Below are 21,550 nucleotides of genomic sequence, written 5' to 3' on the forward strand. Positions count from 1 at the left end.
TATTATTATTATTATTATTATTATTATTATTATTATTATTATTATTATTATTATTATTATTATTATTATTATTATTATTATTATTATTATTATTATTATTATTATTATTATTATTATTATTATTATTATTATTATTATTATTATTATTATTATTATTATTATTATTATTATTATTATTATTATTATTATTATTATTATTATTATTATTATTATTATTATTATTATTATTATTATTATTATTATTATTATTATTATTATTATTATTATTATTATTATTATTATTATTATTATTATTATTATTATTATTATTATTATTATTATTATTATTATTATTATTATTATTATTATTATTATTATTATTATTATTATTATTATTATTATTATTATTATTATTATTATTATTATTATTATTATTATTATTATTATTATTATTATTATTATTATTATTATTATTATTATTATTATTATTATTATTATTATTATTATTATTATTATTATTATTATTATTATTATTATTATTATTATTATTATTATTATTATTATTATTATTATTATTATTATTATTATTATTATTATTATTATTATTATTATTATTATTATTATTATTATTATTATTATTATTATTATTATTATTATTATTATTATTATTATTATTATTATTATTATTATTATTATTATTATTATTATTATTATTATTATTATTATTATTATTATTATTATTATTATTATTATTATTATTATTATTATTATTATTATTATTATTATTATTATTATTATTATTATTATTATTATTATTATTATTATTATTATTATTATTATTATTATTATTATTATTATTATTATTATTATTATTATTATTATTATTATTATTATTATTATTATTATTATTATTATTATTATTATTATTATTATTATTATTATTATTATTATTATTATTATTATTATTATTATTATTATTATTATTATTATTATTATTATTATTATTATTATTATTATTATTATTATTATTATTATTATTATTATTATTATTATTATTATTATTATTATTATTATTATTATTATTATTATTATTATTATTATTATTATTATTATTATTATTATTATTATTATTATTATTATTATTATTATTATTATTATTATTATTATTATTATTATTATTATTATTATTATTATTATTATTATTATTATTATTATTATTATTATTATTATTATTATTATTATTATTATTATTATTATTATTATTATTATTATTATTATTATTATTATTATTATTATTATTATTATTATTATTATTATTATTATTATTATTATTATTATTATTATTATTATTATTATTATTATTATTATTATTATTATTATTATTATTATTATTATTATTATTATTATTATTATTATTATTATTATTATTATTATTATTATTATTATTATTATTATTATTATTATTATTATTATTATTATTATTATTATTATTATTATTATTATTATTATTATTATTATTATTATTATTATTATTATTATTATTATTATTATTATTATTATTATTATTATTATTATTATTATTATTATTATTATTATTATTATTATTATTATTATTATTATTATTATTATTATTATTATTATTATTATTATTATTATTATTATTATTATTATTATTATTATTATTATTATTATTATTATTATTATTATTATTATTATTATTATTATTATTATTATTATTATTATTATTATTATTATTATTATTATTATTATTATTATTATTATTATTATTATTATTATTATTATTATTATTATTATTATTATTATTATTATTATTATTATTATTATTATTATTATTATTATTATTATTATTATTATTATTATTATTATTATTATTATTATTATTATTATTATTATTATTATTATTATTATTATTATTATTATTATTATTATTATTATTATTATTATTATTATTATTATTATTATTATTATTATTATTATTATTATTATTATTATTATTATTATTATTATTATTATTATTATTATTATTATTATTATTATTATTATTATTATTATTATTATTATTATTATTATTATTATTATTATTATTATTATTATTATTATTATTATTATTATTATTATTATTATTATTATTATTATTATTATTATTATTATTATTATTATTATTATTATTATTATTATTATTATTATTATTATTATTATTATTATTATTATTATTATTATTATTATTATTATTATTATTATTATTATTATTATTATTATTATTATTATTATTATTATTATTATTATTATTATTATTATTATTATTATTATTATTATTATTATTATTATTATTATTATTATTATTATTATTATTATTATTATTATTATTATTATTATTATTATTATTATTATTATTATTATTATTATTATTATTATTATTATTATTATTATTATTATTATTATTATTATTATTATTATTATTATTATTATTATTATTATTATTATTATTATTATTATTATTATTATTATTATTATTATTATTATTATTATTATTATTATTATTATTATTATTATTATTATTATTATTATTATTATTATTATTATTATTATTATTATTATTATTATTATTATTATTATTATTATTATTATTATTATTATTATTATTATTATTATTATTATTATTATTATTATTATTATTATTATTATTATTATTATTATTATTATTATTATTATTATTATTATTATTATTATTATTATTATTATTATTATTATTATTATTATTATTATTATTATTATTATTATTATTATTATTATTATTATTATTATTATTATTATTATTATTATTATTATTATTATTATTATTATTATTATTATTATTATTATTATTATTATTATTATTATTATTATTATTATTATTATTATTATTATTATTATTATTATTATTATTATTATTATTATTATTATTATTATTATTATTATTATTATTATTATTATTATTATTATTATTATTATTATTATTATTATTATTATTATTATTATTATTATTATTATTATTATTATTATTATTATTATTATTATTATTATTATTATTATTATTATTATTATTATTATTATTATTATTATTATTATTATTATTATTATTATTATTATTATTATTATTATTATTATTATTATTATTATTATTATTATTATTATTATTATTATTATTATTATTATTATTATTATTATTATTATTATTATTATTATTATTATTATTATTATTATTATTATTATTATTATTATTATTATTATTATTATTATTATTATTATTATTATTATTATTATTATTATTATTATTATTATTATTATTATTATTATTATTATTATTATTATTATTATTATTATTATTATTATTATTATTATTATTATTATTATTATTATTATTATTATTATTATTATTATTATTATTATTATTATTATTATTATTATTATTATTATTATTATTATTATTATTATTATTATTATTATTATTATTATTATTATTATTATTATTATTATTATTATTATTATTATTATTATTATTATTATTATTATTATTATTATTATTATTATTATTATTATTATTATTATTATTATTATTATTATTATTATTATTATTATTATTATTATTATTATTATTATTATTATTATTATTATTATTATTATTATTATTATTATTATTATTATTATTATTATTATTATTATTATTATTATTATTATTATTATTATTATTATTATTATTATTATTATTATTATTATTATTATTATTATTATTATTATTATTATTATTATTATTATTATTATTATTATTATTATTATTATTATTATTATTATTATTATTATTATTATTATTATTATTATTATTATTATTATTATTATTATTATTATTATTATTATTATTATTATTATTATTATTATTATTATTATTATTATTATTATTATTATTATTATTATTATTATTATTATTATTATTATTATTATTATTATTATTATTATTATTATTATTATTATTATTATTATTATTATTATTATTATTATTATTATTATTATTATTATTATTATTATTATTATTATTATTATTATTATTATTATTATTATTATTATTATTATTATTATTATTATTATTATTATTATTATTATTATTATTATTATTATTATTATTATTATTATTATTATTATTATTATTATTATTATTATTATTATTATTATTATTATTATTATTATTATTATTATTATTATTATTATTATTATTATTATTATTATTATTATTATTATTATTATTATTATTATTATTATTATTATTATTATTATTATTATTATTATTATTATTATTATTATTATTATTATTATTATTATTATTATTATTATTATTATTATTATTATTATTATTATTATTATTATTATTATTATTATTATTATTATTATTATTATTATTATTATTATTATTATTATTATTATTATTATTATTATTATTATTATTATTATTATTATTATTATTATTATTATTATTATTATTATTATTATTATTATTATTATTATTATTATTATTATTATTATTATTATTATTATTATTATTATTATTATTATTATTATTATTATTATTATTATTATTATTATTATTATTATTATTATTATTATTATTATTATTATTATTATTATTATTATTATTATTATTATTATTATTATTATTATTATTATTATTATTATTATTATTATTATTATTATTATTATTATTATTATTATTATTATTATTATTATTATTATTATTATTATTATTATTATTATTATTATTATTATTATTATTATTATTATTATTATTATTATTATTATTATTATTATTATTATTATTATTATTATTATTATTATTATTATTATTATTATTATTATTATTATTATTATTATTATTATTATTATTATTATTATTATTATTATTATTATTATTCCTCGGGGGTTTTGTAGTTTTTCCCCTAGAGGACGCGTCCACAGGTGGCGGATAGTGGAACGCTCGGTATTTCTTTGAAATGCAGGGTATGTGGGAAATAAAATACCACACGCGGACCAACAAAAACTACTATGTGAAGGAACACAGAACAACAAACCAAATATGGAGAGTGAAGTAAGGGAGAGAAATTTTACGGTGCAGGGAGTCGGATCCCCAGTACCGGCGTCTGACAGGGGTGAGCGCGCAGGCCCCGGGACGTCGATATACAGCGACTGCAATAGAAATGGAAATGAAAAGGTTAATGTAAACCCTTCCTTGGGAGTAGCACACTTGGCTCCCAACGAAAGTATCACTACAAGCAAAGGTCCCGAAGGTACCCCGGATCCTTTCAAGAGAATCCCAAAAATACCTCGTACACCCCCCCGAGGTGGAAGGCTCACAGGAAAAGAAGCAGAGCCAGTCGTTGTAACCTCTATAGCTAGTGAGACACCTGTAGAAGAAACACTAGCAGAATCGGATGAAGACAATATATCCAAAGAGGTTGAAAAGTGTATGAAAGTGTTGAAGACAATGAAACTTGCTTGCGAGAAACAGAAAAATATTAGCAAGGACATCAAAAACGGGATTGAGGTATTAGAAGAGTCTATTGACATAATGAACTGGCTCCACAAGAAAAACAAGAAAGTCTGCCCTACGACAACTAAGGATGTAAGTTCGAAAGTCAAAACAGAGGATATTGGCACACAAACAAACGAAGACGTGGACAAACAAACATGCACAACAAAGAGACCACCATCTAGCCCACTTGCAAAAACACAAGGGAAAAGAACCAGGAAGTCTCAAACTGGTGAAAGGCATCACGTGGCAACAGCAGGTGACGAACAGGCTCAAAAAGCACCCGCTTCCGATCCCAAAGATTCCGGTAGAACGGCGGATAGCAACGGAAAACAGAGCTATGCTAAAATTGCTGAATCCGCAGAAGCGATGGGAGAAAAGGCTCCGAAAAAGGCGACGGGGGCGGCAGGGACAAACCAAAAGAGCAACACCCAAGAAAATCCCAAAGAAGGCCCAAAAGATAAGAAGAAGAAGGGGAAAAAACGCGACCGACGGAGAGCTCGACCTGAAGCTATCTTAATCAAGCCGAAGGGAACGGAGAAATTCTCCGATATTCTGAGGGAAATCCGAACTAAAGCGAATCCAGACGACACCGAAACCGTTGTCAAAAATGTTCGGCAGACAAAATCTGGACATGTGCTTCTGGAACTCGGAGCAAAAACAAAGGACAAAAAAGCTTTTGGTGAATCCCTGAAGTCCATACTAGGAGATAAGGCAACGGTCCAAAACCTCGAACCGAAAGTGGCTATAGAAATAAGGGACCTGGACGAGCTGACAACCGTGGAGGAAGTCGAGGAAGCTGTCAAAAAGAAACTCCTCGATATTACAACAGATATCCAGGTAGCGATCACAGGCAAAAACAGAAGTTCGCTGAAATTGGCCATTGTTCAAATTAGCGCAAGAGCAGCCAACGATATCCTGAAATCCCCCAAAATAAAAATTGGATGGGTCCAATGTCGAATCCGCAGACGAGTTGAAGTTAAAAGGTGCTTCAAATGCTTTGGATATGGGCATACACAATCGTCTTGTACCAGTATGGACAGAAAGGGCCAAGGACTCTGTATCAACTGTGGAGAGAAAGGACACAAAATGAAGGATTGCAAAAACTCTTCAAAATGTTGCCTCTGTGCCGACCTTGAAAACACACCATCCTTGAACCACGTGCCAGGCACAGGAAACTGCCAAGTGTTTAGGAAAGCACTTGAACAGGCGAAAAAGGCGTCCTCAAAATGACCAAAATCCTTCAAGCGAATGTCCACAGGAGTCTAACCGCAGATAGCCTCCTGACAAAACTTGTTATGGAATTGCGAGCTGACATTGTCATCGTAAGCGAGCAATACCGTGATAAGGATGGACCAAACTGGATCCCGGATCTGCTCAGAACTGCTGCTGTTTGGATCCCTGACACAAGGAAATTCCTCATTGAGAGAAAAGGGGCAGAAAGAGGCTTCGCATGGGTTAAAAGTGGAAGGCTGACAGTAGTTAGCATATACCTCACTCCTAATGAAAGAATCGAAGAGTTCCGTCAAAAACTGGAAGATCTAGAAGATTTTCTAAATCAAACCGAGGGAGACATTCTAGTGGCTGGAGACTTCAACGCCAGAGGTCAGGAGTGGGGTATGCCAACTACAGACTCTCGAGGAAGGCAAATACTCGAGATGGCCGCAAGACGTGGGCTATACGTAGCTAACGTAGGAAATACCCCCACCTTCAGGAGACCAGGACACAGAGGCACTATTCCAGATGTTACCTTTGCGACGGGCACCGCATTCGCAAAAATTAAGAACTGGAGAGTAATCGAGGACTATACAGGTAGCGACCACCAGTATATCGTTTTCGACCTGGAGGAAAACCAACGAGCCCTAAACCTACGTCACCAACCACGGGCTCCAAGGTGGAACTTAAACAGGCTTAACGCGGATGTTTTAAAGGGAGTGATCGAGGAAGGGGCAGATGCTGTGCTGCGAGTAGAAGGACCTGCTGAAACCAAGGCTGAAGCCACGATGCAACTTATTCGGCTCGCCTGCGATTCCTCAATGCCCCGGACAAGAGGTGCCAACAGAAACAGAGATCCAGTGTACTGGTGGACAGAGGAGATAGCTGCGTTACGCCGAAGATGTTTACAACTTCGACGAATAGTTACCAGGGGGAGAAGGAGAAGAAACGCTGAACCTATGGAGGACGCCATAGCGGAGTTCAGAACCAAGAGATCCGAGCTCAAGAGGGCCATCAATTCGAGCAAGAGAGAGAAATGGGAGGATCTCCGCCGTGATGTCAATAGCGACCCCTGGGGACTAGGCTACAAGATCGTCACGCGTAAACTAGGAGCTCAGATGGCACCCCCAGTCCTAAGCGAAGAAAAAATGGAGCACATTGTCGAAACTCTATTCCCAACTCATCCTATCAGGACAACTGACAACACACCGGTCCAAAGACAGGATATCCCTCTCTTCAGTGAGGAGGAGTTGAGCATAGCTGTGCAGTCCCTGCAAAACCGAAGAGCTCCTGGCCCCGATGGAATCCCCACAGAAGTCCTGAAAGCGACCGCCAAAGCATGTCCCCAATTACTGTTGAACATGTTTAACAGCTTCCTAATAGAAGGCGTCTTCCCTAAGAGCTGGAAGAAACAACGACTCGTGCTCATCAGCAAAGGCAAAGGAGACCCGGATTCCCCATCGGCATACAGACCTCTGTGCATGCTAGACACTGCGGGGAAACTCTTTGAAAAGCTTTTGAAACCGCGGCTCTCAGCAGCAGTACAAGCGTCGGGCGATCTATCGGAGAGACAGTACGGTTTCCGGAGAGGCCGCTCTACTATCGGAGCAATACAAGAAGTAGTGCACGCAGTCCAAATTGCCCAACAAAGAAACCACTACTCGAAGGAGATCGTCTTGCTGGCAACGCTGGATGTTCGAAACGCCTTTAACTCGGCCAGGTGGAGCGATATTTTACATGCGCTCGAATGGAGATTCCACGTTCCTGCCTATCTGCTACGGATGGTGAAGAACTATCTCAGGGATCGAGAGCTGATCTACGAGACCGCAGAAGGCCAGCGAAGGAAGGAAGTCACATCTGGGGCAGCGCAGGGGTCAATCTTAGGACCAGACCTGTGGAACATCTCCTATGATGATATCCTTCGCATGGAGATGCCTGACGATGCCTTCCTGGTTGGCTATGCTGACGACATCGCCGCGGTGATTACGGCACGAAACACCGATAGCGCGCAAAGAAAGCTGAACCAGGTCATACGACGGACAAATTCATGGATGGAAGAGCATGGACTCAGCCTAGCCACGGAAAAAACAGAGATAGTTCTTCTGACGAAGAAGAGGATTCCTACACAAATGGACTTCCAAATTGGGGATGAAGTAATAAGAAGCAGCGCGGCAGTGAAGTACTTGGGACTGAGGCTAGACACAAAGCTAACCTACTGGCAACAAATAAAGGCAGCAACGGAAAGAGCATCAAAAACTACCACATCACTGAGCAGACTGATGGCGAACGTGGGGGGACCAACGGCCAGTAAGCGGAAGCTACTGATGGCGACAACACATTCCATCCTTCTGTATGGCAGCGAAATATGGGCGGACGCACTTAAGCAAGAGAAGTACCGAAAGCAGATGGCAGCAGTACAAAGATGCGGAGCTCTACGCGTGGCAAGCTCTTATCGAACGGTGTCGGAACCAGCTGTCCTTGTAATCGCTGGAGTGACCCCTATCGATCTCCTAGCGACAGAAAGGAAGTACGTCTACGACAAGAAGGCGGAAATGGGAGTGGAAGCGGCAGCAGAAGAGGCGAAGCAGCTGACCATACAGAAGTGGCAAGAGCGTTGGTGTGCAGAAAGCAGAGGACGATGGACAGCGAGGCTGATCAGAAATGTGGCTGAGTGGAAAGACCGGAAACACGGTGAGGTTAATTATTACGTCACCCAGTTACTCACCGGACACGGTTACTTCAACGCATTTCTCCACAAGATCGGCAAATCAAGTAGTCCAGCATGCCAGTACGGGGACTCCCAAGAAGACGATGCACAACATACCTTCTTCGCCTGCAGCAGATGGGCAGCACAAAGAGAAGAACTGGAGAGAAGCATTGGCACCATCACTCCAGAAAATATAGTCGAGAAGATGCTAACTAGCCAACATAATTGGAATGAGACCTGTAAATACACCAACCAGGTCCTCAGAATCAAGAAGATGGAAGAAGAACAGTTCCGCGTTCCTAATCTTTCCTAACCTATTAACCAACTAACCTAATTAAATCTAACCAAACCAACTTCTACTAACGTCACCTAACTTCACCTAATAAAGACTAATTTAAACTAACGAAACCCAACTAATCTAACCTAAACCTAACCTAATCCTAAGATTTCCTACCTAACCTAACCCTCCCTAACCTAGGAACGAAGAAAGCAGATGAAGAAAAGATCCCGCTACAAGACGTGAGCCCAGAATGGGCGCTACAACAGCACCCCCTCTTGAAGAAGTGCAATCCCGTGGTCCCGAGGGGGGGTTCTTCGTGACACTTTTGGAGGTTTAGTCGGTATGCCATTATAAGGTTTTAACATTTTTTCCTTGGTGGTGAGTCCGACACACGGGGAGGTATGGATACCTCCTTATGGTGCGTAACGCATTCCTCCACAAGTAAAGTAAAAAAAAAAAAAAAAAAAAAAAAAAAAAAAAAATTATTATTATTATTATTATTATTATTATTATTATTATTATTATTATTATTATTATTATTATTATTATTATTATTATTATTATTATTATTATTATTATTATTATTATTATTATTATTATTATTATTATTATTATTATTATTATTATTATTATTATTATTATTATTATTATTATTATTATTATTATTATTATTATTATTATTATTATTATTATTATTATTATTATTATTATTATTATTATTATTATTATTATTATTATTATTATTATTATTATTATTATTATTATTATTATTATTATTATTATTATTATTATTATTATTATTATTATTATTATTATTATTATTATTATTATTATTATTATTATTATTATTATTATTATTATTATTATTATTATTATTATTATTATTATTATTATTATTATTATTATTATTATTATTATTATTATTATTATTATTATTATTATTATTATTATTATTATTATTATTATTATTATTATTATTATTATTATTATTATTATTATTATTATTATTATTATTATTATTATTATTATTATTATTATTATTATTATTATTATTATTATTATTATTATTATTATTATTATTATTATTATTATTATTATTATTATTATTATTATTATTATTATTATTATTATTATTATTATTATTATTATTATTATTATTATTATTATTATTATTATTATTATTATTATTATTATTATTATTATTATTATTATTATTATTATTATTATTATTATTATTATTATTATTATTATTATTATTATTATTATTATTATTATTATTATTATTATTATTATTATTATTATTATTATTATTATTATTATTATTATTATTATTATTATTATTATTATTATTATTATTATTATTATTATTATTATTATTATTATTATTATTATTATTATTATTATTATTATTATTATTATTATTATTATTATTATTATTATTATTATTATTATTATTATTATTATTATTATTATTATTATTATTATTATTATTATTATTATTATTATTATTATTATTATTATTATTATTATTATTATTATTATTATTATTATTATTATTATTATTATTATTATTATTATTATTATTATTATTATTATTATTATTATTATTATTATTATTATTATTATTATTATTATTATTATTATTATTATTATTATTATTATTATTATTATTATTATTATTATTATTATTATTATTATTATTATTATTATTATTATTATTATTATTATTATTATTATTATTATTATTATTATTATTATTATTATTATTATTATTATTATTATTATTATTATTATTATTATTATTATTATTATTATTATTATTATTATTATTATTATTATTATTATTATTATTATTATTATTATTATTATTATTATTATTATTATTATTATTATTATTATTATTATTATTATTATTATTATTATTATTATTATTATTATTATTATTATTATTATTATTATTATTATTATTATTATTATTATTATTATTATTATTATTATTATTATTATTATTATTATTATTATTATTATTATTATTATTATTATTATTATTATTATTATTATTATTATTATTATTATTATTATTATTATTATTATTATTATTATTATTATTATTATTATTATTATTATTATTATTATTATTATTATTATTATTATTATTATTATTATTATTATTATTATTATTATTATTATTATTATTATTATTATTATTATTATTATTATTATTATTATTATTATTATTATTATTATTATTATTATTATTATTATTATTATTATTATTATTATTATTATTATTATTATTATTATTATTATTATTATTATTATTATTATTATTATTATTATTATTATTATTATTATTATTATTATTATTATTATTATTATTATTATTATTATTATTATTATTATTATTATTATTATTATTATTATTATTATTATTATTATTATTATTATTATTATTATTATTATTATTATTATTATTATTATTATTATTATTATTATTATTATTATTATTATTATTATTATTATTATTATTATTATTATTATTATTATTATTATTATTATTATTATTATTATTATTATTATTATTATTATTATTATTATTATTATTATTATTATTATTATTATTATTATTATTATTATTATTATTATTATTATTATTATTATTATTATTATTATTATTATTATTATTATTATTATTATTATTATTATTATTATTATTATTATTATTATTATTATTATTATTATTATTATTATTATTATTATTATTATTATTATTATTATTATTATTATTATTATTATTATTATTATTATTATTATTATTATTATTATTATTATTATTATTATTATTATTATTATTATTATTATTATTATTATTATTATTATTATTATTATTATTATTATTATTATTATTATTATTATTATTATTATTATTATTATTATTATTATTATTATTATTATTATTATTATTATTATTATTATTATTATTATTATTATTATTATTATTATTATTATTATTATTATTATTATTATTATTATTATTATTATTATTATTATTATTATTATTATTATTATTATTATTATTATTATTATTATTATTATTATTATTATTATTATTATTATTATTATTATTATTATTATTATTATTATTATTATTATTATTATTATTATTATTATTATTATTATTATTATTATTATTATTATTATTATTATTATTATTATTATTATTATTATTATTATTATTATTATTATTATTATTATTATTATTATTATTATTATTATTATTATTATTATTATTATTATTATTATTATTATTATTATTATTATTATTATTATTATTATTATTATTATTATTATTATTATTATTATTATTATTATTATTATTATTATTATTATTATTATTATTATTATTATTATTATTATTATTATTATTATTATTATTATTATTATTATTATTATTATTATTCCTCGGGGGTTTTGTAGTTTTTCCCCTAGAGGACGCGTCCACAGGTGGCGGATAGTGGAACGCTCGGTATTTCTTTGAAATGCAGGGTATGTGGGAAATAAAATACCACACGCGGACCAACAAAAACTACTATGTGAAGGAACACAGAACAACAAACCAAATATGGAGAGTGAAGTAAGGGAGAGAAATTTTACGGTGCAGGGAGTCGGATCCCCAGTACCGGCGTCTGACAGTGGTGAGCGCGCAGGCCCCGGGACGTCGATATACAGCGACTGCAATAGAAATGGAAATGAAAAGGTTAATGTAAACCCTTCCTTGGGAGTAGCACACTTGGCTCCCAACGAAAGTATCACTACAAGCAAAGGCCCCGAAGGTACCCCGGATCCTTTCAAGAGAATCCCAAAAATACCTCGTACACCCCCCCGAGGTGGAAGGCTCACAGGAAAAGAAGCAGAGCCAGTCGTTGTAACCTCTATAGCTAGTGAGACACCTGTAGAAGAAACACTAGCAGAATCGGATGAAGACAATATATCCAAAGAGGTTGAAAAGTGCATGAAAATGTTGAAGACAATGAAACTTGCTTGCGAGAAACAGAAAAATATTAGCAAGGACATCAAAAACGGGATTGAGGTATTAGAAGAGTCTATTGACATAATGAACTGGCTCCACAAGAAAAACAAGAAAGTCTGCCCTACGACAACTAAGGATGTAAGTTCGAAAGTCAAAACAGAGGATATTGGCACACAAACAAACGAAGACGTGGACAAACAAACATGCACAACAAAGAGACCACCATCTAGCCCACTTGCAAAAACACAAGGGAAAAGAACCAGGAAGTCTCAAACTGGTGAAAGGTATCACGTGGCAACAGCGGGTGACGAACAGGCTCAAAAAGCACCCGCTTCCGATCCCAAAGATTCCGGTAGAACGGCGGATAGCAACGGAAAACAGAGCTATGCTAAAATTGCTGAATCCGCAGAAGCGATGGGAGAAAAGGCTCCGAAAAAGGCGACGGGGGCGGCAGGGACAAGCCAAAAGAGCAACACCCAAGAAAATCCCAAAGAAGGCCCAAAAGATAAGAAGAAGAAGGGGAAAAAACGCGACCGACGGAGAGCTCGACCTGAAGCTATCTTTATCAAGCCGAAGGGAACGGAGAAATTCTCCGATATTCTGAGGGAAATCCGAACCAAAGCGAATCCAGACGACACCGAAACCGTTGTCAAAAATGTTCGGCAGACAAAATCTGGACATGTGCTTCTCGAACTCGGAGCAAAAACAAAGGACAAAAAAGCTTTTGGTGAATCCCTGAAGTCCATACTAGGAGATAAGGCAACGGTCCAAAACCTCGAACCGAAAGTGGCTATAGAAATAAGGGACCTGGACGAGCTGACAACCGCAGAGGAAGTCGAGGAAGCTGTCAAAAAGAAACTCCTCGATATTACAACAGATATCCAGGTAGCGATCACAGGCAAAAACAGAAGTTCGCTGAAGATGGCCATTGTTCAAATTAGCGCAAGAGCAGCCAACGATATGCTGAAATCCCCCAAAATAAAAATTGGATGGGTCCAATGTCGAATCCGCAGACGAGTTGAAGTTAAAAGGTGCTTCAAATGCTTTGGATATGGGCATACACAATCGTCTTGTACCAGTATGGACAGAAAGGGCCAAGGACTCTGTATCAACTGTGGAGAGAAAGGACACAAAATGAAGGATTGCAAAAACTCTTCAAAATGTTGCCTCTGTGCCGACCTTGAAAACACACCATCCTTGAACCACGTGCCAGGCACAGGAAACTGCCAAGTGTTTAGGAAAGCACTTGAACAGGCGAAAAAGGCGTCCTCAAAATGACCAAAATCCTTCAAGCGAATGTCCACAGGAGTCTAACCGCAGATAGCCTCCTGACAAAACTTGTTATGGAATTGCGAGCTGACATTGTCATCGTAAGCGAGCAATACCGTGATAAGGATGGACCAAACTGGATCCCGGATCTGCTCAGAACTGCTGCTGTTTGGATCCCTGACACAAGGAAATTCCTCATTGAGAGAAAAGGGGCAGAAAGAGGCTTCGCATGGGTTAAAAGTGGAAGGCTGACAGTAGTTAGCATATACCTCACTCCTAATGAAAGAATCGAAGAGTTCCGTCAAAAACTGGAAGATCTAGAAGATTTTCTAAATCAAACCGAGGGAGACATTCTAGTGGCTGGAGACTTCAACGCCAGAGGTCAGGAGTGGGGTATGCCAACTACAGACTCTCGAGGAAGGCAAATACTCGAGATGGCCGCAAGACGTGGGCTATACGTAGCTAACGTAGGAAATACCCCCACCTTCAGGAGACCAGGACACAGAGGCACTATTCCAGATGTTACCTTTGCGACGGGCACCGCATTCGCAAAAATTAAGAACTGGAGAGTAATCGAGGACTATACAGGTAGCGACCACCAGTATATCGTTTTCGACCTGGAGGAAAACCAACGAGCCCTAAACCTACGTCACCAACCACGGGCTCCAAGGTGGAACTTAAACAGGCTTAACGCGGATGTTTTAAAGGGAGTGATCGAGGAAGGGGCAGATGCTGTGCTGCGAGTAGAAGGACCTGCTGAAACCAAGGCTGAAGCCACGATGCAACTTATTCGGCTCGCCTGCGATTCCTCAATGCCCCGGACAAGAGGTGCCAACAGAAATAGAGATCCAGTGTACTGGTGGACAGAGGAGATAGCTGCGTTACGCCGAAGATGTTTACAACTTCGACGAATAGTTACCAAGGGGAGAAGGAGAAGAAACGCTGAACCTATGGAGGACGCCATAGCGGAGTTCAGAACCAAGAGATCCGAGCTCAAGAGGGCCATCAATTCGAGCAAGAGAGAGAAATGGGAGGATCTTCGCCGTGATGTCAATAGCGACCCCTGGGGACTAGGCTACAAGATCGTCACGCGTAAACTAGGAGCTCAGATGGCACCCCCAGTCCTAAGCGAAGAAAAAATGGAGCACATTGTCGAAACTCTATTCCCAACTCATCCTATCAGGACAACTGACAACACACCGGTCCAAAGACAGGATATCCCTCTCTTCAGTGAGGAGGAGTTGAGCATAGCTGTGCAGTCCCTGCAAAACCGAAGAGCTCCGGGCCCCGATGGAATCCCCACAGAAGTCCTGAAAGCGACCGCCAAAGCATGTCCCCAATTACTGTTGAACATGTTTAACAGCTTCCTAATAGAAGGCGTCTTCCCTAAGAGCTGGAAGAAACAACGACTCGTGCTCATCAGCAAAGGCAAAGGAGACCCGGATTCCCCATCGGCATACAGACCTCTGTGCATGCTAGACACTGCGGGGAAACTCCTGGAAAAGCTTTTGAAACCGCGGCTCTCAGCAGCAGTACAAGCGTCGGGCGATCTATCAGAGAGACAGTACGGTTTCCGGAGAGGCCGCTCTACTATCGGAGCAATACAAGAAGTAGTGCACGCAGTCCAAATTGCCCAACAAAGAAACCACTACTCGAAGGAGATCGTCTTGCTGGCAACGCTGGATGTTCGAAACGCCTTTAACTCGGCCAGGTGGAGCGATATTTTACATGCGCTCGAATGGAGATTCCACGTTCCTGCCTATCTGCTACGGATGGTGAAGAACTATCTCAGGGATCGAGAGCTGATCTACGAGACCGCAGAAGGCCAGCGAAGGAAGGAAGTCACATCTGGGGCAGCGCAGGGGTCAATCTTAGGACCAGACCTGTGGAACATCTCCTATGATGATATCCTTCGCATGGAGATGCCTGACGATGCCTTCCTGGTTGGCTATGCTGACGACATCGCCGCGGTGATTACGGCACGAAACACCGATAGCGCGCAAAGAAAGCTGAACCAGGTCATGCGACGGACAAATTCATGGATGGAAGAGCATGGACTCAGCCTAGCCACGGAAAAAACAGAGATAGTTCTTCTGACGAGGAAGAGGATTCCTACACAAATCGACTTCCAAATCGGGGCCGAAGTGATAAGAAGCAGCGCGACAGTGAAGTACTTGGGATTGAGGCTCGACACAAAGCTAACCTACTGGCAACAAATAAAGGCAGCATCGGAAAGAGCATCAAAAACTACCACATCACTGAGCAGACTGATGGCGAACGTTGGGGGACCAACGGCCAGTAAGCGGAAGCTACTGATGGCGACAACGCATTCCATCCTTCTGTATGGCAGCGAAATATGGGCGGACGCACTTAAGCAAGAGAAGTACCGAAAGCAGATGGCAGCAGTACAAAGATGCGGAGCTCTACGCGTGGCAAGCTCTTATCGAACGGTGTCGGAACCAGCTGTCCTTGTAATCGCTGGAGTGACCCCTATCGATCTCCTAGCGACAGAAAGGAAGTATGTCTACGACAAAAAGGCGGAAATGGGGTTGGAAGCGGCAGCAGAAGAGGCTAAGCAACTGACCATACAGAAGTGGCAAGAACGTTGGTGCGCAGAAAGCAGAGGACGATGGACGGCGAGGCTGATTAGAAATGTGGCTAAGTGGAAAGACCGGAAACACGGTGAAGTTAATTATTACGTCACCCAATTACTCACCGGACACGGTTACTTCAACGCATTTCTCCACAAGATCGGCAAAACGAGTAGTCCAGCATGCCAGTACGGGGACTCCCAAGAAGACGATGCACAACATACCTTCTTCGTCTGCAGCAGATGGGCAGCACAAAGAGAAGAACTGGAGACAAACATTGGCACCATCACTCCAGAGAACATAGTCGAGAAGATGCTTACTAGCCAACACAACTGGAACGCGATCAGTGCATACACAAATCAGCTCCTCAGAAATAAGAAAAGAGAAGAAGAACAGTTCCGCGTTCCTAACCTTTCCTAACCTATTAACCAACTAACCTAACCAAATTTAACCAAACCACTTTCAACTAACGTAACCTAACTTCACCTAATCAAAGACTAATATTAAACTAACGAAACCCAACTAATTCCACCTAATCCTTACTTAACCTCCCTAACGTAACCTCCCTAACCTTACCCTTCCTAACCTAGGAACGAAGAAAGCAGAGGAAGAAAAGATCTCGCCACAAGACGTGAGCCCAGAATGGGCCGTACAACAGCACCCCCTCTTGAAGAAGTGCAATCCCGTGGTCCCGAGGGGGGGTTCTTCGTGACACTTTTGGAGGTTTAGTCGGTATGCCATTATAAGGTTTTAACATTTTTTCCTTGGTGGTGAGTCCGACACACGGGGAGGTATGGATACCTCCTTATGGTGCGTAACGCATTCCTCCACAAGTAAAGTAAAAAAAAAAAAAAAAAAAATTATTATTATTATTATTATTATTATTATTATTATTATTATTATTATTATTATTATTATTATTATTATTATTATTATTATTATTATTATTATTATTATTATTATTATTATTATTATTATTATTATTATTATTATTATTATTATTATTATTATTATTATTATTATTATTATTATTATTATTATTATTATTATTATTATTATTATTATTATTATTATTATTATTATTATTATTATTATTATTATTATTATTATTATTATTATTATTATTATTATTATTATTATTATTATTATTATTATTATTATTATTATTATTATTATTATTATTATTATTATTATTATTATTATTATTATTATTATTATTATTATTATTATTATTATTATTATTATTATTATTATTATTATTATTATTATTATTATTATTATTATTATTATTATTATTATTATTATTATTATTATTATTATTATTATTATTATTATTATTATTATTATTATTATTATTATTATTATTATTATTATTATTATTATTATTATTATTATTATTATTATTATTATTATTATTATTATTATTATTATTATTATTATTATTATTATTATTATTATTATTATTATTATTATTATTATTATTATTATTATTATTATTATTATTATTATTATTATTATTATTATTATTATTATTATTATTATTATTATTATTATTATTATTATTATTATTATTATTATTATTATTATTATTATTATTATTATTATTATTATTATTATTATTATTATTATTATTATTATTATTATTATTATTATTATTATTATTATTATTATTATTATTATTATTATTATTATTATTATTATTATTATTATTATTATTATTATTATTATTATTATTATTATTATTATTATTATTATTATTATTATTATTATTATTATTATTATTATTATTATTATTATTATTATTATTATTATTATTATTATTATTATTATTATTATTATTATTATTATTATTATTATTATTATTATTATTATTATTATTATTATTATTATTATTATTATTATTATTATTATTATTATTATTATTATTATTATTATTATTATTATTATTATTATTATTATTATTATTATTATTATTATTATTATTATTATTATTATTATTATTATTATTATTATTATTATTATTATTATTATTATTATTATTATTATTATTATTATTATTATTATTATTATTATTATTATTATTATTATTATTATTATTATTATTATTATTATTATTATTATTATTATTATTATTATTATTATTATTATTATTATTATTATTATTATTATTATTATTATTATTATTATTATTATTATTATTATTATTATTATTATTATTATTATTATTATTATTATTATTATTATTATTATTATTATTATTATTATTATTATTATTATTATTATTATTATTATTATTATTATTATTATTATTATTATTATTATTATTATTATTATTATTATTATTATTATTATTATTATTATTATTATTATTATTATTATTATTATTATTATTATTATTATTATTATTATTATTATTATTATTATTATTATTATTATTATTATTATTATTATTATTATTATTATTATTATTATTATTATTATTATTATTATTATTATTATTATTATTATTATTATTATTATTATTATTATTATTATTATTATTATTATTATTATTATTATTATTATTATTATTATTATTATTATTATTATTATTATTATTATTATTATTATTATTATTATTATTATTATTATTATTATTATTATTATTATTATTATTATTATTATTATTATTATTATTATTATTATTATTATTATTATTATTATTATTATTATTATTATTATTATTATTATTATTATTATTATTATTATTATTATTATTATTATTATTATTATTATTATTATTATTATTATTATTATTATTATTATTATTATTATTATTATTATTATTATTATTATTATTATTATTATTATTATTATTATTATTATTATTATTATTATTATTATTATTATTATTATTATTATTATTATTATTATTATTATTATTATTATTATTATTATTATTATTATTATTATTATTATTATTATTATTATTATTATTATTATTATTATTATTATTATTATTATTATTATTATTATTATTATTATTATTATTATTATTATTATTATTATTATTATTATTATTATTATTATTATTATTATTATTATTATTATTATTATTATTATTATTATTATTATTATTATTATTATTATTATTATTATTATTATTATTATTATTATTATTATTATTATTATTATTATTATTATTATTATTATTATTATTATTATTATTATTATTATTATTATTATTATTATTATTATTATTATTATTATTATTATTATTATTATTATTATTATTATTATTATTATTATTATTATTATTATTATTATTATTATTATTATTATTATTATTATTATTATTATTATTATTATTATTATTATTATTATTATTATTATTATTATTATTATTATTATTATTATTATTATTATTATTATTATTATTATTATTATTATTATTATTATTATTATTATTATTATTATTATTATTATTATTATTATTATTATTATTATTATTATTATTATTATTATTATTATTATTATTATTATTATTATTATTATTATTATTATTATTATTATTATTATTATTATTATTATTATTATTATTATTATTATTATTATTATTATTATTATTATTATTATTATTATTATTATTATTATTATTATTATTATTATTATTATTATTATTATTATTATTATTATTATTATTATTATTATTATTATTATTATTATTATTATTATTATTATTATTATTATTATTATTATTATTATTATTATTATTATTATTATTATTATTATTATTATTATTATTATTATTATTATTATTATTATTATTATTATTATTATTATTATTATTATTATTATTATTATTATTATTATTATTATTATTATTATTATTATTATTATTATTATTATTATTATTATTATTATT

The 21,550-nt window shown here is 23.7% G+C and overlaps 3 protein-coding genes across 3 annotated transcripts; all 3 read right to left on the reverse strand.

Moving 5' to 3' along the window:
* Positions 1 to 3,379: 3,379 nt before the first annotated feature.
* Positions 3,380 to 3,646, reverse strand: LOC129920984 (GATA zinc finger domain-containing protein 15-like; the record flags this gene model as incomplete). The annotated part of the gene is made up of 1 exon (XM_056002577.1): positions 3,380 to 3,646. A coding segment is annotated over one exon (267 nt), but the record flags the coding sequence as incomplete, so codon positions are not given.
* A 7,833-nt stretch (positions 3,647 to 11,479) lies between these two features.
* On the reverse strand, positions 11,480 to 11,797 carry LOC129920980 (glycosyltransferase-like protein gnt13; the record flags this gene model as incomplete). The annotated part of the gene is made up of 1 exon (XM_056002572.1): positions 11,480 to 11,797. A coding segment is annotated over one exon (318 nt), but the record flags the coding sequence as incomplete, so codon positions are not given.
* Positions 11,798 to 11,968: 171 nt separating this feature from the next.
* LOC129907703 (GATA zinc finger domain-containing protein 14-like) lies at positions 11,969 to 21,262 on the reverse strand (the record flags this gene model as incomplete). Its single annotated transcript, XM_055984033.1, has 3 exons — positions 11,969 to 12,178; positions 20,336 to 20,572; positions 20,750 to 21,262. Coding segments are annotated over 3 exons (960 nt in total), but the record flags the coding sequence as incomplete, so codon positions are not given.
* Between the last annotated feature and the right edge of the window lie 288 nt (positions 21,263 to 21,550).

Source organism: Episyrphus balteatus, chromosome 1 (assembly GCF_945859705.1).
Source record: "Episyrphus balteatus chromosome 1, idEpiBalt1.1, whole genome shotgun sequence".
NCBI classification, from domain to species: Eukaryota; Metazoa; Arthropoda; class Insecta; order Diptera; family Syrphidae; genus Episyrphus; species Episyrphus balteatus.